General features: G+C 41.0%; 1 protein-coding gene across 1 annotated transcript in view; it reads right to left on the reverse strand.

The window, feature by feature from the left end:
* The window catches only part of POU2AF2 (POU class 2 homeobox associating factor 2), a 38,259-nt gene that overhangs the window by 13,144 nt on the left and 587 nt on the right, over positions 1-24,528 (reverse strand). Inside the window, exon 2 of the mRNA XM_065944364.1 lies at positions 15,340-15,449. Within this exon, the coding sequence (XP_065800436.1) occupies positions 15,340-15,449 (110 nt within the window). The remainder of the gene's footprint in view (positions 1-15,339; positions 15,450-24,528) is intronic.

Consider the following 24,528-nt stretch of genomic DNA (forward strand, 5'->3'; position numbering starts at 1 on the left):
AGAGAGGTAGAGATGATGATATACTGAACATTTTAAAACCATGTTTTAATATCTGAATTGAGAACAACCCTTAGTCACGCAATTTTCCTCCAACTTTGAAATGAATGCCAGGTATAACGTTGTTATCCTTTAAATAGGTATCTGTGTTAGGATGGAATACCTTCTTCCTCCACAAGAAAATGGGCATAGAGAATTAGATGCCTTAGCTAATGTGACAAGTATGTAGTAGATCCAGGGCATTCTGATTGGTGTGAACTCTTATGCAGTGACTCAACTATAACAAGCCTTTTCTAATAAGTCTTATTAATTTTGCAAAGTTTGAAAAAGGTTTTGATTTATGAACCAGTTATCTGAGTTACCTAGTAATTTAGCCATAAATATTGATAAAAGAAATGCTCCATAATGAATAGGAACTAGAGTTTTAAGCATCTACCATATGCCAGATGCTTTATGTAATGTTATCTTATTATAAAGTAGATATTATCATCTCAAGTTTACAAAAGAGGAAACCAAGCATCAGAGAACTTAAGTAACGTGTCCCAAATTATCTATCTTATAAATTACAGGGCGAGGATTTAAACCCAAACTCTCTGATTCTAAGATTTATTCCCCCTCAAACTCTCAGTGAGGTAACTAGTAGGTTCTGTGCACTAGACCTTCCATCAAACCAAAGATAGCTCCTGGCGCTTCTGACATGCTGAGTACAATGTTGAATGTGTCAGGCGCTAGAAAACAATGCAACCAAAGGGCTTAGATTAGGATCTACTTAGGGACACCAGCCGTTTGCTATAGATTAAGTATGGCCACAATTTCTTTGCAGGTCTTCCCATCAATAAGTGGCAGATCTCTCCTGGTCTTGAATCTGGGATGGTTTTGTGACTTGTTTTGGCTAGTAGAATGTGGATTAGCATTTTATGAATACCTCCTTCATGCCAGACTCTATGCCAGGCACTTTATATATATTAGTATGTGTCTCATCACTTTTAGTAATTAACATTTGTGTACTTTATATACTCTGCATAATGCTAAGTGATTCACATTGTTTCATTAAAGCCTTGCCATTATACCAATGAAATAGATCACTGTAATTCTAAATTACAGATCAGAAAACTAGTAGGCAGTGTAAAGACTGTCAAGGTCACAGAACTAGTGAATGATACAGGCTGGATTCTAATAGACCTGCTCGAGCTATGCAATTAGAGTGGGGAGGTTGGCGTAGAGATGAGCGTAGCAGTGGCCGTGAGCTGCTGTCCTGAGGGAAGTGACTGAACACTTCACACTGTAGGTGATATATGAGTCTTGTTTTGAAGGATGACAGGAAATCAGTAAGCAGGTAGGATAAGGGGTCTCGTTGTTGAGGGGCAAAGCAAAGGCTCAAATGTGTGGACAGCATGTCACAGATGTGGAAATATGCAGACAGGAAAGCTGGAGGAAGGAGCAAGTGCCAGGTTATAAAGAGTATTTTTTGAGCCAGGCTGAAGGAACTTGGACTTTGTCCACTAACAGGAAGTGGTTCTTTAGGCAGCTATTAGCAGTGTAGACATACTGAGAGTGGCATTCTAGGAAATGTAATCTGGGGCTGAAAATGATGGTCAGAAATGGTTGGCATGGGGAGTGTATGGGCTTCTGGAGCTTCCCAGATCTGTGATACAGCTCTGACGGGCTCTCGGTGGGGTGGGGTTGGGGAGGCCAGCAGGTGACGTTTATATCCACTTCTGTTTGGCTTTGTGTTGGAGCCTGGTGAAGGCTGATACTCGCCCTGTGAGTACTAAGGGCTGCTGGCCACCTGTCCCAGTTGTACCAATTCCCAGGGCTCTTTCTCTGTTTTCTTCTTTATCTCCAGCCTCCCCATTGAGACCCGTGTGTAAAGAGGGGCCTGGCATGCCTCGCTCATACGGTCATATTTACAGAGGAAAAACCGTATGTCCTTAAATGATTTAAGAGGTCACTGTATAGGTCCAATCCTAAAGCCGGTAAGAATTTGTGAGGAAGTAATATTGAAACCTAGATCTTTAAAAACATTTGCCTTGATTCTATAAAGCCTAGATTATAGAGTATTTATCTCACAAAGAAGAGTTGATTTGGGGCAACTTATCTCAAATATCTCAGGTGACAATAGGGACTATGCAATTGATATAAGATGGAGATATGTTAGTATGAAGTGCTTTGCCTAACGCCTTCAAACATATAGAGGTAAAATGAAGACTAAAACAGACCTGTTTAAATTTTCTCTTGGGAGAAGGAAATTCATCACAAGAACACTATGCATTTTTGTAATAGTGCATGTAAATAACATAGATTTTGATATTGATTAACTTGGTGCAACAACTTAATTTCTTTATAATAAAATATCATAGAGAAATTCTGGAAGATTGCACATGACCCTGGGAAGTAGAACAAGTAGGCAGGGAAGGTCAGTAGACTTAAAAAAAATTATACTGTTTTATTAAGTTTGAAATTTTACCATGTGTTATTTTTGTAATTGAAACTAGTTAATAAAAATTAAAAACCAGAATTTAGGTCTTATATCTTTATTGTAGAATTAAAAAAAAAAATCTTCGGTTACAATTGTCTTACATTTCTGGTCTATGAACTATTATATGCCCTTTGGAAAGTAACACTATTATAGAATTCCAAACTTCTGACAGTTTCTTAAAATTTTACTGTTAAAACTTTCCTGCTTGGCACAAAATTATGTCCAGGCTGCCTCTGTGAGAAAGTTATTTCTGTTGCCTGAGTTACAAAATGAAACACATTTTTTTTTTTCACCTTTGGGTCTTGGCGTGCCTTTGGAATGCTATTTGTATTTATGTATATCAATAGCTAAGTTAGAATGACAGGAACTACTGGGATGCACATTAATAAATGGTATCGTACAGTTTGGCCAGAACGAAATGTGCAGAACTTCAGCTCTGCCAGGTGGACTTGCCATGGCTGTTTCACTGAAAAACTTGATTACTTTTGCAAGCTGAGTAAAAGAATTCACCACCAGGAAATATTTCAAATTTCATGACATTAAAAACAGCCACTACAGAACCAATAAGACAGCCAAAAAAAAAAAATAAGGTGCTTGTAAAAAGTTTGCCTTTATTAATATTATTAAAAAAAAATTTCTGCAATTGTGGAGGAGCAGGTGGTTGGGTGGGGAACATGGACAGCTCTGGAAATGTGGTTCAGTTCTCCAAACAGGCAGGACTGTGGGCTAATTAAAGTCAGATAATGGGCCATTTTGAAAGCTTTAGATAAAACATTCATCCAAATGAATGCCAGAGATATAATATGTACTTCTATATTCAAACATTGGCGTTTTGAGTTTACAGGGCATTGCTTGCTGGGAAAATGCTTGTTTCTTTTTAAATTCTTTCTGGGCTCAGAAGGGGGTTAGTTGGCAATGTTAACAAGCAATATGCAAAGCACTGTGCTAGGAAAGTTGTGAAAGGTGTGGGGGAGCATTCCCAGGGTAGACACTGATTCCCTTTATCGATAACCAGACAAACATTACAAATGAATGGATCCTTCTGCTAGCAATTCAGAAAAAAGTAACAAGGACAAGTGAGATGTACTCCTTAAGGAAAAATCATATTTTTTCCTAAGAATTTATACTCAAACACGAAAAGAACAGGTACTTCTAAAAATTTTTTTTAAGTAAGAAAAATAAAACATTAGCAAAGCAGGAAGATACACACTGGGCCATCTGATGACCATTTGCTGTGCCCAGGCAAGCAGGAAATTCTTATTAAAGCCAGACTACATTACAGGATGGGTTTATGAGAGTTAAAGAGATGAAAACTAATTTTTATGGTAAATTTGTAGAAATCATAGAAGAGCATGAAGATTTCTTGTAATAGCAGTGGTCCAGATAATTTGCACTTGTGCTTAGTCATTCAGTCATGTCCGACTCTTTGCAACCTCGTGGACTGTAGCCCGCCAGGCACCTCTGTCTGTGGGGGTTCTGCAGGCATGACAACCCATTATTCCTGTCTGGAGAACCCCATGGATAGAGTAGCCTTGAGGGCTGCAGTCCACATGGTCACGAAGACTCAGACAGGACTGAAGCGACTTAGTATGCACGCACAAATCAGTTTGTGGGCTTATTTATATTCTGCCTCTTCCTTTCACTTAGAATTTTCCTTGCTATTTAATACCACCAATAGAATATCAAAGAGAAATAGCACAATATATATAAATTGCCCAAGTTTTAGGAAACTTTGGAAATTATATCTTGATTATATCTATTTGTCTTTAGCATGGAATTCTAAAAAACACCCAGGAAATGAGATTCTTGGTAGTCTCTCTCTCTCCATCTCTTACCATATATTCATAAGAAGATCAGAGAAGGAAATGGCAACCCACTCCACTACTCTTGCCTGAAAAATCCTGTGGATGGAGGAGCCTGATAGGCTGCAGTCCATGGGGTCTCGAAGAATCAGACACGACTGAGTAACTTCACTTTCACTTTTCACTTTCATGCATTGGAGAAGGAAATGGCAACCCACTCCAGAGTTTTTGCCTGGAGAATCCCAGGGATGGCGGAGCCTGGTGGGCTGCCATCTATGGGGTCACATAGAGTCAGACATGACTGAAGTGACTTAGCAGCAGCAGCAGCAGAAGAAGAAGATACGAGCAGAAGGAAATTACCCTCCCCTTTCCTTACTAGCTATTTTATTTATTCAGCGTATGCATATGATTCTTTAGTGTGTACAACTGTGAGGGAGTGCTGGAACACCTTGTAGGTTGGGAGAGCATCTAAGAGGTGAATGACCAGAATGAACTGGTAAGCTCGGCATTTCCCTGAGCCTGGGGTCTCTTCCAGCCTTCAGAAAGGAGTTGAGACGGTCTCCTCCTCCTTGAGTGGGAGAGTGGTATATTACCTCCTGTCCCAGGAGCGAGTCATGCGATATCAGCCTCTCAGGTCTGGTCGGCAACTTTCAGAAAAAAAAATCAGACTTCAGCAGAAGGCAGAGCAGGGTAGCAAACTTCAGGCAAGAAGAGGAGGTCAGAGTGAAATGGGTTGGCTGAGGCAGACCTAGAGAGCTCAAGAAGAGCAGCAGAAAGGCTTCTGCGAGGTCTGTGTGGACTCTGGCTCTGGAAATGCTTTCCTGTTTTACAGGGAGGGCCAGGTGCCATACAGAGCCCAGGAGAACACGGGTCCAGGAGAGGTGGGGGATGGCTGAGAGGAAGGACACTCTGGTAGCAGGTTCTGGGATGGAGCTAGAGATAGGTTCTGGAAGGAAATCAAGTCCAGTTTCTTCCAAGATGTTTGGGTATCAAAGCAGAGGAAGGTCCTGGCTCTGGTTTGCACTGGGTGTGGCATCATCTGAACGGTATACAGAATCACTGCAGGGACAGGCAGGGAGACAGACGTGTGGTTGAGAAGGAGCGAAAGACATGATGGGGCAATGGCCTGTGTGGAGTTTGGAGGGGGAGCTCAGGGCTGAGCGGAGGACCTGAAGCAAAGTGGTTACTTATTTCCAAAGCTCGTCCTTCCTTGGACCCGAAATGTGAACTTTAGAAGACACTATGGTGGGTAAAATAAAGACTGTGAAGTCCAACAAACCTGGTTTCAAATCTATGCTCCACTGATTCCTACCCAATTCTTAGTTTCCCCATCTGAAAAATAGGTATGAGTGTCGCCCTCTTAAAGCTATTGTGCCCCTTGTTGATAAGTGAAATTTACTCTAAAATGAATAAATGAAAACATTTGTGATGTCTTTACTTTGGAGCCTAGAAGAAATGTTAGCTATTATTATTAAGAATTCTTATTTACCCCAAAGAAAATTGAGGGGACAGAAGAGGACTCAGGCCCAGAAGTCACCTCAACTGTTCTATCCGTGCCAGTCTTTGACTAGATGTTTAAGCTAGTGCACTCCGTGTAATTGTTCTTGTGCCTTATGTGATTTTTCTATTGCCTATTTCCCTTGCAAACTCAATCTGCAACTCTAGCTGAACTAGAAGAAAGGAGGTTTATCTTTCTCAGAATAAAAAAGGGATTACAGCTTGGCTTTGGGTAGACCCATCAGGTTGGCGAGTAGGGTGGAACATGTTCTGGGGCCGGGAAAATCTAGGAAAGCAGGAAGATAAACAGCTGTACCCAGTGGGGAGAAGGGGGACACATCAGAAACACTATGAGTACTGGTTCCCTCCCACCTGTACCATTTATATTATTATATGATCCTTTGTAATTGAGGAAATATAGACTTAAAAAAGTAACTTGCTAGATCAGTAAATCTTGCTAGATTGCTCATCCTGATCAAAATGCTGAGACTTTTATTTCTTTCTTCCTGCCATTTGAAGTTGGTGTTTTCGTAAAACAGTCATCCAGGGTAGTGGTGGATAAGAATAATACTTGATTTGCTATTAGAGACTAGTTATGTTTTTGGATATTTAGGACTGCAGGATGGGAGCAGTTGACTCTATCTTAATGAAAGGCATGAAGCTGACGCTTCAATTTAGCCATCTCCTCATGTATAACGGGGGCTTTCCTGGTAGCTCAGCTGATAAAGAATCTGCCTACAATGCAAAAGACCTGGGTTCTATTCTTGGGTGGGAAAGATCCCCTGGAAAAGGGATAGGGTACCTGCTCCAGTATTATTGGGCTTCCCTTGTGGCTCAGATGGTAAAGAATCCACTTGCAATGTGGGAGACTTGGGTTCGATCTCTGGGTTGGGAACATTCCCTGCAAGAGGACATGTCAACTCACTCCAGTGTTCTTGCCTGAAGAATTGCCATGGACAGAGGAGCCTGGTAAGCTACAGCTCATGGGGTTGCAAAGAATTGGACATGGCCAAGTGACTAAGCACATGTACACGGGAGGACTGAGTGGTATAATGCTGGTATTGCTGAGTGAGAAGAAAAGTAATGTTGCTAACTGTTGTTTCCATTATTTTGTTGTTTCATTTGCTCAGAGTGAATCAATTTTTCGAATCTACAAAAGGCATCCCGTGGCCTTTCTAGAAGCCAATTTATTTATACAGTATTAGAATTTGTAGTAATGATGACAGAAGTATCTATTTCCCGAGGTTGCTGTTCAGAGCTCACTACCACCTATGGATATCTTCCTTTTCACAGCACACTAACATGACAGATAACATTTATCAAATGCTGCCATGCTCCAGATACTAGGAAAACCATAAAAGCTGCCATTTTCTGAGCACTTACAACATGCCATGCACCATGTATCAGCCAACAAGAGGCTATGGGCATAGAGGGGAGTGTCTGGGATACCTCTGCAGGCAAGACTAGAACTAAATTTTGAAAGGTCACACACCAGTCTGCTTCACTTCTCCACCATTTAGACTAAGTGGGTCTACCCACTGCATATCACAAGAGTCTCTCCTCTCCCTCTGGATGGTCACCCCTCCTCGCGTTCTTTTGAACTCTGCCCCTTGTCACTGCCCACCTGAGTTTTCTTCTTTCCCAGCTTAGCTCAAGGCTCACGCTCCTCCAAGAAGTCTTTCACCTTCCCTGACCATGTCTTGCCCACCCTCTTTTCAGCCTCTGTCCTGCTCACTGATGGTCACCGTCCTGTGTTTGGGCTTGGATACCAAAGCTGTCTTTTAATTTTTAATCACTTATTTCATGTGTAATTCCTTCTCTCAGCTGGGCTGTACATTTCTTCAGTTCAGTGAATTTCTTATATCACTTGAATGCTAATGTTCATTGGATGAAATATTTAATGCTCTAGCATTGATTGAACACATACCATGTGCAAAGCCCTTGACACATGTTAAATCTAACGCTTATGATAACTTTGGGAGGCAGATATTATTATCTTCCTTTGACAATAAGATTAAAGTACCTTTACAGTCATCATGCAGTTGGCAAATGGCAGTGCTGGGGTTTGCATTCAGGTCATCTGGATCCAGAGTCCAAACTCTTCATCATGCTATGCTGTCTGTGTCGTAGATGAGAAACCCCTGCGAATCTGAGCACTGAGGGTTCTCAGATGACAGAGTGATCTGAAACTTCAGCTCAAGGATGCTGGAATTGGAATATGAGCTGGTTCTCAGAAACTGAGATATATTTCAAACCATAGTGAGATGGGAACATTTGAAATACGAATAGTAAAGAAGTAAGGGGATGGGATAAACTGTTAAAAGTTTGAGTATTAAAATTGAATACTGAAATAGGACCAACCAGACTCTACTTTTATTGACAAGGACAGAGGCCCAGAGAGGAGAGAGGAATTCCTGGAGACCACTGATAGCCAAAAGGGGGGATTCAAACAGACCGAGGAGGGAGCAATTGCTTTTTTAATGCCACAGAGAAGTCTCAGAAGTGTTTTCCAAAGTTTCAGGGAAATCAAAGAAACTTTGAGATGTTATAACATGCAATTTTTAATTGCCTATTTCCATTTTTTAATACCTCATGAGAAACTCAAATGCAAATCACAGATATGGACATCATGTTTACACTTGGTGGTAACCGAAACGCTCACGTGACTGGTGCCACAAAACAGCAGCTGGATACAGAACAAAACAAATCTCTAACTAGCAGTCCTGATGGAAAGACAGTTGTTACAGATGGAGCTGGACAATGTGCATCTGTTCGACAGTTAGAGGTCATCGACCTCTCAAGGAAGATCAAACACTTTCATATAATCTATGTCATAAATGCATTATATGACTTCCATTCACCTTCTGTTCTTTCAGTGTTTTCCATCAGTATGTACTGTTGTCATGCTTCTTTTTGTGTTTACAATGTTAACTTCCAAAAATAATCAGGAAAGGGTGATTAACCAAGATACCCAGCTGACAGTGCAGCCTTATCCTGTATGTTCTTGATGTAGAGATTTTAGCAGCTAATTTAAGTGTAAGGATTCAGGAAAACATAGAAAAAGAAAATAACTGTAACTATTGAGGCTTACTATTTGGAAAGGAGATACTTGAGTTTAATATAAAAAGGATCATGTCGAGTGGAAATAGATTTTGGTCTGTGTTTGCATATGGTATATAATTCAAGGCTGGTCTAGTCCAAATATATTTCTCATTTGGGATATAGCTCCTCAACATTTTTCTCAGTTTGGGTCTTCTAAAAACCACCAGCAGTCATCGTTTGTTTTTCCTCTGGTTTATGTAGAATATTAACTTAAAATCACTTTCATATCTATTTCCTTATTGTTCTTCACTATAGCATTTTGATGAATGAGCAGAACAGAATAACTGCTAGGATGTCCATAAACCAATAAAATAGAGTAAACTTCAGACCCTGATTATCAAGCCCATTCTTAACCCCCAACACTGCACTGTATCCCCCATTCCACTACTCAGTTTTAACTCCAAGCTGAGTTCTGTTTCCTATTTAGCAAGTTTAGAATTTTTTTCCCCTCATGCAACTGTTGTATATTCAATAATTTTAAATGAACTTTAATCATAGTTTGAGGAAAAATCGATCAGAAAGCTGAATAGCCTGCAAACTGTTCACTGAATTTCAAAACAAAATGAAAAATTATGGCTATTAGATTTATTGCCTCTTCTTTTTAAAAAATTATTTATTTATTTTAGCCAGGTTTATTTTTTAAATTTGATTAATTTTCAACTGGAGGATAATTATTTACAATGTTGTGTTGGTTTCTGCATACATCAGTATGAATCAGCCATAAGTATACATATGTCCCCACACTCTTGAACCTCCCGCCCACCTCCCACCCCATCCTACCCCTATGGGTTGTCACAGAGCACAGGTTTGAGCTTCCTGCATCATACAACAAATCCCCACTGGCTATCTAATTTAAATATGGTAATGTATGTGTTTCCACCTTGCTCTCTCGATTCGTCCCACCCTCTCCTTCCCCCACGGCGTCCACAGGTCTGTTCTCTAAGTCTGTGTCTCTATACTGGCCATGCAAATATGTTCATATCCGTGCCATCTTTCTAGATTCCGTATATATTCATTAATATACTATATTTGTTTTTCTCTTTCTGGCATTTCATTCTGTATAATAGTCTCTAGGTTCATCCACCTCATTTTTATGGCTGAGTATTATTCCATTATATATATGTACCACAGCTTCTTTATCCATTCACCTATCAATTCTTCTTTTAAATTTTACTAATGATAGCTGAGAGTTCACTAAAATTTGTTGATATTATTCAAGTTTTTCAATGAATAGTTTTTATGAAATGTCATTGAAATAGTGTAATTGAAAACAGTGCAGCATAAACTTACATCAGAAGTCTAAACATACATCTTTTGGTGCTAGATGCTGGTGAGTGGCTCTTATTTAAAGTGTTCTAGTTGAAAATCTAGTCGTGTAGTAACGAGTAACCCAGAAAAAATTTGGAAAAAAAAGGAAACAATTACTTAAAAACAGATACACATGATAATAGTTCTGAAACCACAGGATTATGGCTAAAATGAACAGAAGTGGTTTTAAGTCCAGTCTTTGGTGAAAGTCTCTTCGGAAGCAAGGGATTTTTTCCTCTTTGATTCCTACTTCAAAAATGTGAAAACATTTCATGGTATCAAAAACAGATGTTTGTGAAGGAAACTGTGGTAAAGATGAGTCAACATAACCCATGTAAACTTATCCAAGGACTGTCACAGACAGCAGAACAGCAATTTGGGCATCAAATAGATGCTTCCTAGAGAGTACTTATCTGAGGGACACAGTTATCGTATCTGTGTACTAGTTTCCTAGGGTTACTGGAACAGATTACCACTACCTGGGTGGCTTAAAAACACCAAAATCTATTCTTTCATGCTCTGGGGGTCGGCAGTCCAAATCAAGGTGTTGGTGGGACTTGCTCCCCATGGTGCCTTGAGGGGAGCCCCCACTCTGGGCCCTCCAGCTTCCTGCCTGATCACGTGGCCCCAGCTCTGCCTACTCAGTCACGTGGCCACGTCCTCTCCTGTGTGTCTTCTCTTTGGTGTGTTCCTCGCATAAGTCCCTTCTGTAGAGTTCATGGGGTTGCATTTAGGGATCAGCTTTTTCCCAAGAGGGTAAGTTTCTTCACTTAAGATCCTTTACTTAATCACATATTTTGCCACTTAAGTGAGCATTCACACGTTCCACAGGATTTGCTGTAGAATCTTTTGGGTCTGTTTTCTGGCCTGCAGGTGTGCTAAGTCACTTCAGTCACGTCTGACTCTTAGCTGACTATAGCTCACCAGGCTCCTCTGTCCTTGGGATTCTGCAGGCAAGAATACTGGAGTGGGTTGCTGTGCCCTCCACCAGGGGATCTTCCCAACTCAGGGATGAAACCCACATTTCTTAGGTCTCCTGCATTGGCATGGAGAAGGCAATGGCACCCCACTCCAGTACTCTTGCCTGGAAAAATCCCATGGACGGAAGAGCCTGGTAGGCTGCAGTCCATGGGGTCGCAAAGAGTCGGACACAACTGAAGTGACTTGGCAGAGTCTGCATTGGCAAGTGGGTTCTTTACCTCTAGTGTCAGCTGCGAAGCCCTGTGTTTTGATCTTGGATGATATATACAATAAAAACAGTAATGGAAGGGCCTCCAATATCCTCAAGTTATCTTTTTACTCGTTATTACGCACATTATCAGTAGCAAGTTTTGAACTTGATACTTGATATCACTTTGATATCCTAAGGTCCCATGTGATTGTATCATATGAGGAGGTGGGGCCTTTGGAAAGTGACTGGGTCGTGAGGGTGGAGCTCTTATGAATGGGATTAGTGCCCTTATAAAAGGGCCCTTAGAGTAAGGATGACTTTCCTATCTGAACTTACCTAAGATATCAGACTCATTGCCACCTAGTGAACTGGATGAAAAAGGGGATAGAGTGTCAGTATTACTCAAGGCATTAGAGCCCCTTAGGTGCTGTCAGTAACGTCCATGTTTCCTGCTCACTGAGTTGTGTTTACCACAGGGACAGAAAAAGTTAAGAGTCTGTGATTACTTATGCTATCTTTCTTGGAATATACAGATATTTTGGAAGAGTGGTTGAGATGAAATGTGAGCAAGTAGATGGTAAAACCAATTCATGGAGATACCTAAAGTCCAAATAGCCACATATTAGAACAGTGCACATTTAATTATCCACATTTAAAATATCTTTGAAATGAAGAAGAGAGGTACTAGCAGTGAGACACTGAGTAATACATGACAACAGGAAACTGGGGCTGAGTTCATACTGCCTGTGTTCCTGATGCCTGAGAAGAATGACCAGAGTTAGAGCTGTTTTGCCCCTTTCCACTCCTTTCTGTTTGATATACTCTCTTATGCTTTGATTTCCTTTGTATGTGCTGTGGTCTGATTGTTTGTGTCCTCCCCAAAGTCACTTTGATACCCTAAGGTCCCATGTGATTGTATTGTATGAGGAGGTGGGGCCTTTGGAAAGTGACTGGGTCGTGAGGGTGGAGCTCTTATGAATGGGATTAGTGCTCTTATAAAAGGGCCCTAGAGTGCCCTCTGTGCTCTTCCACCAAGTGAGGACACAATGAGAAGCCTGCAACCCAGAAAAGGGAAAGGGCCTTCACCAGAACCTGACCATGTTGCAACCAAAACTCGGACCTCCAGCCTCCAAAACTGTGAGAAATGTTTTCTGTTCATAAGCTTGGTTTCCCAGGTGGCTCAGTGGTAAAGAATTTACCTGCCATGAGGAGACACAGGAGATTAGGGTTCAATCCCTGGGTCAGGAAGATCCACTGGAGGAGAAAATGGCAACCCACTCCAGTGGTCTTGTCTGGAAAATCTCGTAGGCAGAGGAGCCTGGTGGGCTACAGTCCATGGGGTTCCAAAGAGTCGGACATAACTGAGTACACATGCACATACACACAAGCTACCCCATCCCATCTATGGTATTTTGTGATGACAGTCCAAACGAATGAAAACTGCATGAATCAGAGATGCTTCTACTCCAGTCCACGTTGGCTTTTCCCTTTAAAAACGGTGTGGAATTGAGCATCACAAGCCTTGCTACTTGTTAACTGTAACCTGCAGATAATCTCTTCCCTTCTTTTGTCCTCAACTTTTTCAACTATAAAATGTAAAACTACGTCAATATCAGTCTCGCGGGGCTAGTGTGTCCGTCAAATGAGATAACACACAGGAAGTGCACTTTAAACTGTGCTTATGTAAGTAGTGTCCCAGTCTTCATATCACATGGCAATGCTGCCCAGTCTTTTGTCTTGAGCATTCAGTGTAGTGGTTGGTTATAGGGTAGTATATTTTTAAAATATATAAGCATTTTTCCTTTGCACCAGGTTATTTGCTGTTTAATGGCACAGACCATGCATCACATGGTTCCCGTACCCACTTCTGTATAACACTCACAGTGTCACTGGGCCAGTCGCAATAGCTCAGCAAATTCTTATCTGGGTAGAGATAAGAAACTTGGCTGGGGTGAGGGGTTTGATAGTTGCTCTTTGCTCTGTGGTGAAGTTCTTATACTGTGGTGTGCAAAGAAATCACTCAAGGAGCTTATTAAAAGTGACCATTCCCTGGCCCCAGCCCTGTAATAACTCTACGTTTGTAGACTTGATACAGGGACGAGGAGTCTGCATTTTAAAATTACAGTGTAATATGACTTATTATTGTTTATATTGTTATGTCTTTTAAAAAAGCTAACACATCAAAAAAAAAATAAAGAAAACACACTCAGTCACGGAGCTTAAAAAAATCGTGTTAGGGAATTTTTAAATAAAAATATATTTACCTCCACCATTTGAATAGGAACCTCTTTGTCTTGTTATATAATTCCGTCTGGCATAGCGCCTTGTCATTGTGTATGTGTATCCATGACGATGTCGAGGAGGGAGTTATACCCTGACTCACACGGGGTAGACACACTATCAGCTCCTTGCCTATGGCATTGTGCTCATTTTACTCTTATCTTCCCAACTAACCGCGCACCTGGAACTTTAGCAAGTTTCACAATCCTAGCGGTGGCAGTGGTCAAGCACTCCACTTGCATCCATGAAGCTGTAGTTCACTCAGAGTAGACTCTGAATTCTCTCTCTCTCTCTCAAGAGACTCGATTCATAGGGACGCTTTTAACTCACATCCCAGATGATCCTGAGGAAGTTCTACAAGGAACATAGTACTAGGAGCAGACAAGAAGCCAATTATTCAGATTTCTGTTAATCAACTAAGCTCCATTTGTTGAACTAGAAGATAAGAGGAGGTTCCAAAGAAATGAAGACCCCAAAATACAAGGGGTCCTTAGATGGCAGGAAATTGAATCTGGAGTCAGTTCACTTGAAACACGTCCCAGAAGTTTGACTCTGCAGCAGTGTTGAAGCTGGTGCTGATGTTCGGAGCAGAACACACTGGAAGAACCAGTTTGCCCTGTGTCCCAGCCCCTGTGGTTGGTGTTATATGTGGCCCCCTCCTTTATTCTTGGTCATCTGTTCCCATGTCCTGACCCCAGCAATGCCCTGGGGGATGTCTGATATTCATGTTGTTATATTTCACCCAGTAAGGTGAGTGATTATATACCCAACCTGATAGCCAACTGCTATCTCCATTCAAGAATCATTGTTGGAGATTTGGGTGTAACTACTTAAACATTTTAGGTATAGAGAGGGGCTATTTATGAAGACAAGGGTGACAGATGGAGATTTTAGACTTAAGACAACTCCTACCAGGATTTTAAAATCTGATTTTGCATGTTACAGAGAAGTTGTTTGTTCATAAGTTGTCTCTATCAGATTTAGAATAACCTGGGGGTGAAGGTCTGCCTGCAGTGTGGAAGACCTAGGTTTGATCCCTGGGTCACGAAGATCCCCTCGAGAAGGAAATGGCAGCCCACTCCACTCTTCTTGCTTGTAAAATCCCTGGACGGAGGAACCTGGCAGGCTACAGTCCATGCAGTTGCAGAGTCAGACATGACTGAGTGACTTCCCCTGCTGTGGGTGAAGGTCAGCTTTATTTCTACCAAACGAACCATTGCTAGTTCCTGACTGGAGTAAATGACAATGTCAGGATACATCATCCTTTCATATGCATGAGGTGAAGTGGGCAGCCTATAAATTCACAGAGCTCTTGGAATCCTTGCTCATAGATTGACACATGTGCCATAATGTTAATAATAGTAATTATATAGTGTGTGTGCCAGCTAAAGGGAGACCCCATGTACTGTAGCCCACCAGACTCCTCTGTCCGTGGAATTCTCCAGACAAGAATACTGGAGTGGGTACTTATTCCCTTTTCCAGGAGATCTTGCTGATCCAGGGATCGAACCCAAGTCACCTGCATTACAGGCAGATTCTTTACCTTCTGAGCCACCAGGGAAGCCCTGGCTAACACTTGCTATAGAGAATATCAGACTCAAGAGGTGAGAGACTGGTGTGAAGATAAAAGGAAGGGGAGATAACTAACCTTAATAGAGGACTTAGCCCCCAAAGACTTTAGAATGTATTTAACTGAGACTTACATTAAATCTTGAGTTACTTGTCTGCCTGGATCGTTTTTCAGCCAGCAGGTCTTTGACCGTGTGCTTCACTCTCACTCCTTGATACACTCGTTTGCTGTAGTCTCCTGGGACTTAAGCAAATGGAACAGTAAGAATCAAATATAGATGGCATAATTAGGTTAACCTCCCTAGGGATGCATTCAAAGGCTAATTTTTGTGATGCTATTTTCTTATTAGAATGTTAGACTCGAGTTTGAAGTGATTTCAACAGAGGTCATTTAGTCCTATCTCCTGGTTCCTGATAGAAACCGATCCAAGCTTTGCTTAAGTGAAAGAAAGACTACTCCCCGCTTTACACAACAGCTCCTCAAAGTGTCCTCTTTTTTGTATTCTTGATTTTCCAAGATTTACTCCTGAAAGATTTATAATGTATGCTCTAATTACAAGATCAAGGAGGATGCAACTTGAAATAATGCTTAGGATATGATGCAAAAGTTGGATTTGTATGATTCAGGTTACAGAATGACTGACATTCTTGCTGCGTCACCTTTCTACCTGACGTGGTGAACAGGTCAATTGGACTGTTTTAAGAAGATAATGTTATAAAGAAGGAAGCTATTTTTTATCTCTTCACTGCACTAATACTTAATGTATTTTTATTTTTTAAAATTTATTTATTTATTTAGCTGCAACTAGTCTTAGTTGCAGCCTGTGGGATCTACTTCCCTGACCAGGGATTGAACCCGGTCTCACCTGCATAGGAAGTGTGGCGCTTTAGCCACTGGACAACCAGGGAAGGCCCCTACTAAATGTACTTTTAATTTCTGAAATTAAATACAAGGCCACTTGTGTTATTTCATTTGATTCACTTCACAGATGAAGAAACTGAAGTTTGGGGCTAAGTTATTTGAAAGACTTCATAGCTGCTAGTAACAGCTGAGCTAGGATTCAGATTTAGGTCATATTGTAGCTCTAATTACCAAAAAAATCTTCACTTTTCACCGTGACAAAATGACAGAGAGATAGCAGACAATAGGTAAAAATATTTCCCCGATGTTCTGAAATTGGCAGCACTGCTTCTATAAACAGTGACTTCATTGTCACTGAGGATGGTCAGGTAGGGACAGAAACACCTTTTGTCTGGAGTGCTATAGAAAGCATTTAAGCACTGAATTAGCAGTTGAACTATAGGAATTACAAGATATTTTCTAACTTTGAGCTCCTTCGTTCTATAGTAGGTTGGTTGGTTTCAATTAATTTTAGTTGAGGTGTTGCTGGCTTACCAGCACTTTCAGCTGGCACAGAACTCAGCATTAGTCTGTATAGCATAGAACCAAAAAATCTTCTCTAGTCTAGGATTGACTTAGGAGTCAAATCTTATTATAGAAAGAATAAAAAGAAGGAAAGAAAGAAGAAATCCAAACCAAAATGAGAGGTAGAGGGGAGCGTTGGGTGAAAGAGGCTGCTGGTCTGGCAACCAGTGCTTGCTCACTTCGTATGAGCCACTGACTTCAGAAAATTACAATTTCTCAGCCCTATTTTTTTCATCTGTATAATGGGTATAATAAGCTCCCTAAAACTGACCGCAAAATTTTATAAGATATGCAAGTGAAAATGTGAAAAGTACCAAAGTAAATAAAACATGTCTGCACACAATGAGGGAGACAAAAAACAAACCAAAAAAACCCCATTAAAATCTAGGTTCCAAGACAATTGATCATTCAATTCAAATAAAGTTCACATGCAATCTGATTTTGGCAAAACAAAGCTATTTGACTGATCCTTTGGGTCTTATTTTTAGGATTTGGTCTATATATCTTTTAATTAAAGAGGCTTGGAATATCTCTTTCAAATCAGCCTCATATTGAAAGCTTAAGGATTTTATATTTATTCCAAAGGAATCTAAATGTTGCTCTTAGAATTGTGTCTGAGGCCTTATTTTGGGGGGAAACACCAAGAGTGCATTTATTCATCAATAATTTATTGAGTATTTTTTATGTGTCAGGCATTGTGTTAGAGCTGAGAATACAAAAGAACATGCTATCTTGTGGGAGGCAAGAAATACTCAATTATAAGGCAAATGTGCTAAGTACAAGTACAGAAATATGCATGAACAGAATACTCAGAAAAACACAGAGTGTGGCAATTCTTCATGAGCGTGGGGACAGATTTAGGGAAGGCAAGTTGATAGCAGAGGTAAGAGGTGGGTATGATGATTAATGGGCAAGAGCAATCCAGGTATGGAGGGCAGCAGGACAAAGGCCTGGAGGCAAGACCAGAAGGAGGGAGAAAATGAGGTTGGGGAAAGGAAATGAATGAGCCTCAGTCATGAAGTTTCTCGTGGGTAAAGGAGTTCAGACTTTATCCTATTGGCAGTGAGCCATTGGAGGCTTCTGAGTGTGGGGGTAGTGTGGTTAGATTTGCATTTGAGATAGACTTTTCTAACAGCTGTATGAAGGGCAGATTCAGATTTAAGAATCACAGAGCCACAGGGAGAACAGTCAGCAGGATTCCAGGATATTTCATCCAAGAGATTGTGGGGTCTGAGTAAGGGTTGACAGGAGGGCGAGGAGAGGACAGTAAACAATAATTTGGAAATTATTATTTAGATGTAGGAGGGAAAGGGGAGGGAACATTCAAGGGTGATTCTTCCACCATGGGTTTGGTCTGGGTACACAAGTTTCAGAGCCATCATAATGCCGATAGTAATGAAACCAAGAAAGAGAATAAACTTTCTTGGAATGTTTGCAAATTGGAACCATACCATTGTGCACTGGCTTCCCAGGAGGCCCTAGTGGTAAAGAACTCAGGTGACAATGCAGGAGACAATCCCTGGTTGGGGAAGATCTCCTGGAGGAGGGCGTGGCAATCCACACCAATATTCTTGCCTGAAAAATCCCATGGACAGAGGAGCCTGGCGGGCTACAGGCCACAGAGTCAGACACGACTGAGGCAATTTAGCACACATGCACCATGGTGCGCACAAAGACCATATGCATCTGGCATGTTGGGATAAACAGGCCAGGCTTCTCCCAACAGCTCAGAGGATCAATATTTTGAGAACTCGTACAATGATGATTCCTGACACTGGTTGGGAAGTTGTAGACTAAATGATCAAAGATAGAAGCCTGGGGAATATCCACATTTGAAGGGTTGTCAGAGGAGATGGAGGGAACCCTAGTGAAAAAGAAATGGTTGGAGAAGAACCAGAAAAACAGCAACAACAAGAGAATAAGACATTACAGAATTTGAGGGAAGGAATTTTGAGAAAGAAGGAAAAAGAATAAGATACAACAGAATTCTCCAGGAAGATAAGGACAGCAAAACATCCATTGCTTTCACTCTAGTAGCTAGTGTTGACTTAGCAAGAGCGGTTTTGGGAGTGTGAGGTCATCAGAAGCCAGGTACTAATGTCATAGGCATAGGTGGAGACAGGGAGACTACTTCTTGAAGTTTGAAGTAGAAAGGGAAATAAGAGGTTGGATGATCATTGGAGAGAACTACAGGGTCAAGGAGAGGTTTACGTATGTTTTTGTATCCATTTAATGAATTCCTGGATAGGAGATACTTGAGAATATTTGAACAGGAAGAGGGAGGGACTGAAGATTTAGGAAAGAGGAGAAAATGATGGAGGGAGATCTTCAAGAGGAAGCAAGAAATTGGGGTCAAGGGCACAAGCTGGCTCTCAACCTTTGAGCCTGGAATAAAGAAGGGCAGGGGAGAGGTGGTGGTTGGAGCATGTGGTCAGTAACTAAGACGCCTCTAGGGCCCGTCTAGCAGCCTGGTATATGAGAGTGATTCAAGCGCTAAAGCTGAGAACAAAACAGGAGTCAAGGCAAGAGAGAAAAGTCCAAGTGAGAGTACACACCAGTGATCCTCAGTGTGAACCTGGGGTCAGGAGAAATAGCACTGGCTAAGAATGTGTTAAAAATGCAGATTCTCAGGTCCTTCTCCAGATATACTGAATCAGAAACTGTAGGGGTGGGCCCAGCAGTTGTGTTTTAACTAGCCCTTCAAGTGATTCTGATGTTCTCTGAAGTCTGAGAACCTTCAGAGGTTCTCAGATATACACATGAGTAGGGATTTTATAAGTTTCCTGTGGAGGCGGGGGCCAGCCCTAACCTAGGCATTCCTAGCTGAGCAAAAAGGGGGAACGTCTGGCTGATTGATGGAGGTGTGGACTTGGGTCTGAGAAGTCTGGGGTGGATGTTGAAGAGGTCCAGGCTGATCCTTTGTGTGTTTGCAGACTGTCTTGTTTTTACTTTTTTTTGGGAAGGGATTTTTAATTGATGGGTTAAATCTGAATTATTTATTTATGTTTTATGTGTATGCCAAAAAGCCTAGAGGAAATATACCTATTCTAAATGTTTAACAAATAACCACATGGAGACTAATAGAGGGATAAAATTCATGAGATGACAAACAAACAGATCAAAACTTCTGAAGTTCTGCCATAAAAAAAAAAATCAGTCTTATGTACTGGTTGGCACTGACTTTGGTGCAAAATATGGGGTTATATGCTGCAGGGGATGCAAAATAAATTTAGAACTTACAACAGATGTCCTCAAAGACACCTTATTTTAGTGAGAGAAACAGACATTCACTTGTGAGGGATTAGGGGAGGGGGAAGAATGTATTTTGGTTTGTTGATGAAAACTTTGTGGGAAGGGATGGGACTTATGCTTGATTCAGACTGACGTGGATAGGTTAGGAGGAGGGAGAAAGGTCATGTATATTAGACTTGGCATGAGCAAAGGCAGAGGAAGATGGGAAAGAGCAAGGCATGTGGTAAGAAAGGGGACAAGCTAAGGTCATTGGAATTAATAGATTTAAATGCCATCAATATACAGATGAAGTTCAAATGGGTACCCCTAGCCCAGACCTGTCCTGGACTTTAGACTTCGACGTCCATCTTTTTTCAGATGTATAGTAGACGTTTCAAACTCCACACGCCCAGCTCTGAACTTTGTTCTTCCCTCTGTATTTGCTTATCTGAAACCTTCCTGTCTCAGTGGTGATGATGGTGCTGGACTCAGTCGTGTCCCACTCTTTGCAGCCCCATGGACTGTAGCCTGCTAGGCTCCTCTGTCCGTGGACGTTTTCAAGCAAGAATATTGGAGTGGGTTGCCATTTCCTACTCCAGGGAATCTTTGCAACCCTGGGATCGAACCTGCATCTCTTGCATCTCCTGCATTGGCAGGTGGATTCTCCATCACTGTGCCACCTGGGAAGACCCCTTCCTGTCTCAGTTGATGGCAACTCCATTCTTCTGATTGCCCAGAAGCTATAGAGTCATTCTTGGTTCCTCTCTTTTCTCTCAGACTTCACAGTCCATCCTTTAGGAGTTTGATGGAGCCACCTATGAAACAGACCAGAATCTGCAGATTTTTCTCCAGCTCCACTGGTAATCTGTTTGTTAGTCACTCAGTTGTGTCCGACTCTTTGCAACCCCATAGACTGTAGCCCACGAGGCTCCTCTGTCCATGGAATTTTCCAGGCAAGAATACTGGTGTGGGTAGCCATTCCTTTCTCTAGGAGATCTTTCCAATCCAGGGATTGAACCCAGGTCTCCTGCACTGCAGGCAGATTCTTTACCATCTGAGCCACAGGGACGTGCCACTCCCCGCCCTGCCCACCACCACCACCTGCTGCTAATATCCAGGTACAATTGACTGTCATCTCTCATAAAGATACTGCAGTAGCCTTCCAACCTATCTCTTTGCTTCTATTCTTCCTCCATCCCCAGTCTATCTTAACACAACAGCCAAAGTGATTCTTTCTAAAGAACAAATTCCAGTTGCCTCAGTTCTCTTCTCAAAACCACAAGATGGCTCTCCATTTTACTCAGAGTAAAAGCCAAGCTCCTCACGATGGCCCAACATAAACTTGTGCCCCCACATCTCTGATCTCATCTTGTGATACTGTATGTACTCCAGACAGTTTCTGAAACATATCGACCCACCACTTCTGCCTTAGGACCTTTGCATTAGAGGCTGTCCCCTCTATCTGGAATATTCTTCCCTCTGCCACCCACATGACTAAATGCCCTTGTTTCCCTCAAGATTTGGCTCAAATGTCATTTTCTCAATGAGAACATATTTAAAGTTGCATTTACCCTCTTCTACTTTTTCTATGCGTTGCTTGTCACTTTTTAAATATCCTATATACTTTCCTTATTTATGAAGTTTATTGTTAATTGTCTTCCTCTCCCTTGCTAGAGTGTAAGTTCCACAAGGATGGTAATCTTTGCTTGTTTTACCTCACTGGAACATTTTAAGTGCCGACGGCTAGAACAGCTCTTGGCACTTAGTAATGTGAAAGTCGCTCAGTTGTGTCAGACTCTTTGCGACCCCATGGACTATACAGTTCATGGAATTCTCCAGGCCAGAGTAATGGCAAGGCAGTTAGTAGTCCTCCAGTAAATATTTGTTGAAAGTGGTTTTTTTTTTGGTTGAGAATAATGGAAATGTTGAAGGTCTTGAAAATCAGGCTGTAAAAGTCTATTCTTTATGTTGTTGATGGTGAAAACCACTAATCATTTTGAAGAGGGGAGTATTATGACTTTACCATATTTAGGAAGATTTGGAATTCTGGGGGGAAGATTAATCTAAGGGCACACCTCAGGATGGGTTAAGGATAAAGAGGCAAAGAGGATGGAAAATGATAAAACAGTGACAGGCTAGCCAGAAACTTTGGAAATGAACAGGAAAGCACAGGTTTAAGGACTCTTAAAGGTCTCTTTCAAAAGAACACACACACACACACACACACACACACACACACACACACACACACACGTACAGACACATACTACCATGATTAAGAAGAGAACTCAAGAAGCCAGGGAAGATTGGAGCTGACACAGAGAAAAAGGGTTCAGTTTTGAATATGCGGACTCTGAGGTTGTGGTGGCTCAATCAAGTGAAATTATCCTGTGGACAGATGAGAACTTCGACAAGGGTTAGAGTTGTATATCTAAGAAACCTCTCTAAAACCATGCTAACTAGAACTATGGAAATAAAGTTCTCCAAGAAGACTTTTCAGCAAAAGGAGTAGAAATCCAAGCCCTGAGTCCTGGGAAAAGGTGATAGTTCTGATGCCTAGGAAAGGCAGGAGATAGGGAGGGTCAAGGCAGACGCGGGTGGGGGACGGGGCAGAGATGTAGGAATGTGATGCTGTGGTGTGGCAGCAACAGGGGCCTGAAGGAAAGAGGAAGTGTAGAGAAAGGAATAATCAGGGGTGTTAAGTATCTGGGACCTAGTAGGTGTTTAGTGACCACTTGTGGAGTAAATAAAATGCCTTAGAGAATCTGAGGAAAATGGGGGCACAAAAAGAAGGCTGGAGATCTTTAGAATGTGGGAGAGATCAGTTTCATCTGGAGCATGGGTGGTAAGAAAATAAGGACAATGGGGATAAACCAGGCTCTGAGGTGAATACAAAAAAGGTTAGCTAAAATACATGATATTAAAACATGGAACCTCATAACAATTCTTTAAACCTATTACGCAGATTACTCTTCCTGTTTTGGGGAATTCTGAAAGTTCCTTAACCTACCCTATCCTCTTTTTTAAAAGAGGAATATTTAGAGTTTAAAAATATTGCCAGTATTCATAGTTCCAAACGTTTTCCCCGTTGTACACTGTCTATTTAAAGAACACACACCTGCATAAACCAGGAGATGCTGAAGAGTTTTTATTCAAATACTCTAGATACAAACTTGCATTCAGATCAGTTGTTGAGAAAACAAAGATGTGTTTCCAGAGAGAAAGCACAAGCAAATTTGTTAATAAGAATCCATGTATCCTTTTGAATTTTGGGGAAAAATTTATGCACTAGTATTGTGACTATGTATACTTAGCAAATTGTCTCAGTCATGCCTTCTCCTCATTCCTGTTCACTGTGAAGAGGAACTTGGCCCATAGTAGATTTAATGATGTTATTGCTTTAATACTGTTTCTGAAAATTTAAATTTTTTCTGTCAAATCAAACTCATACATCTGTAACTGGTTATTAAAAATGTAGGATATTCCTCAATTGTTTTTAGTTATGAAATATAAAATATGTTTATGACATTTGAAGCACCTTATTTTGCTACTTTTGATGACGGTCTCTGGAATACATTTTCTTGCTTTTAAATTCTTTAGAGTCTCTAAGCAGGTGTGTGTTACATAAGGTAAGGGATTAAAAAGAGAGTTTGAAACAGAAAGAGGATAAAACAAAAAACCATCCTATAACTTTAGAAAACAATTCATATTTTGAGTTGCAACATTAGACAATGGTAAAGTTAAGATAATAGACGATGTCTGTCTGAATTGTAGTTCCTGATGGTATGAAATACAAGTACATTCTCACTTAAGTAGAACAGAATAAACATCCTGAATGATGGATTACTGGTGAACAGCATCCACAGTGGTTCCATTTCTCTGCTTGTCAGGGAAGTGCCAAGAGTGAGGTTTTGGACAGGCCAGTGGTAATACAGTGTGTTGGCCCACTGTCTGGCTCAGGTGCCAGTTCTGGGGCTGTGGGTACCCTCTTAGCCCCCACCAACCTCAGCCTGTCTTGCTCAGGACAAAAGCACTCTCCCCAGGAGGAGGCAGATCCCCGTGTTGGATACAGTGCTTCCTCCATGCCCACTAGAGGCTCAGTGTGTGTAGCTCTGCTTCTGGTCTGGGGAAATGACATCATACTAGTTTATTATGGGAAACCTCCAGGAGAGCACAAGGAAAAACAAGTTCAGCAACTAATTGGGAAATGTTCAGTATATTAATTTATACATACTGCTTATGAAATTTTACTCTGAAATAAAGACTAAAACTTCTAAAGAAGTGGAGCTAAATTAGTTAACATGTGAAGATTTTGTAGAAGTTTGATTTATTACCATAGGCACCCACGAACTCCTCCCAGTAGTCACCCCCTGGCACTTTTTAAGCCTCAGAATTAGATCCCAAAACTTAAAACTTCCATTTATAACCAGTTCTATACTGCAGGAGACAGATGCTCTTATGGCTTTTTAAAAATTTTTTGGGATTAGTCTTTGAGGAGTTATAGAATTTAAAAAAATATTAATTTTTCTTTCAAGCTACTTTACAAAGTGTTTAAAGAATATTTCTTCTATTATCATTTATTAAAATTTACAATGCTAACCTTTAAATCTCAAGCTTGTGTCTGAAACACAAACTTGACACTAATATTAAGCTAATATTATTATGT

This window comes from Muntiacus reevesi, chromosome 9, assembly GCF_963930625.1.
Source record: "Muntiacus reevesi chromosome 9, mMunRee1.1, whole genome shotgun sequence".
Taxonomy (NCBI): Eukaryota; Metazoa; Chordata; class Mammalia; order Artiodactyla; family Cervidae; genus Muntiacus; species Muntiacus reevesi.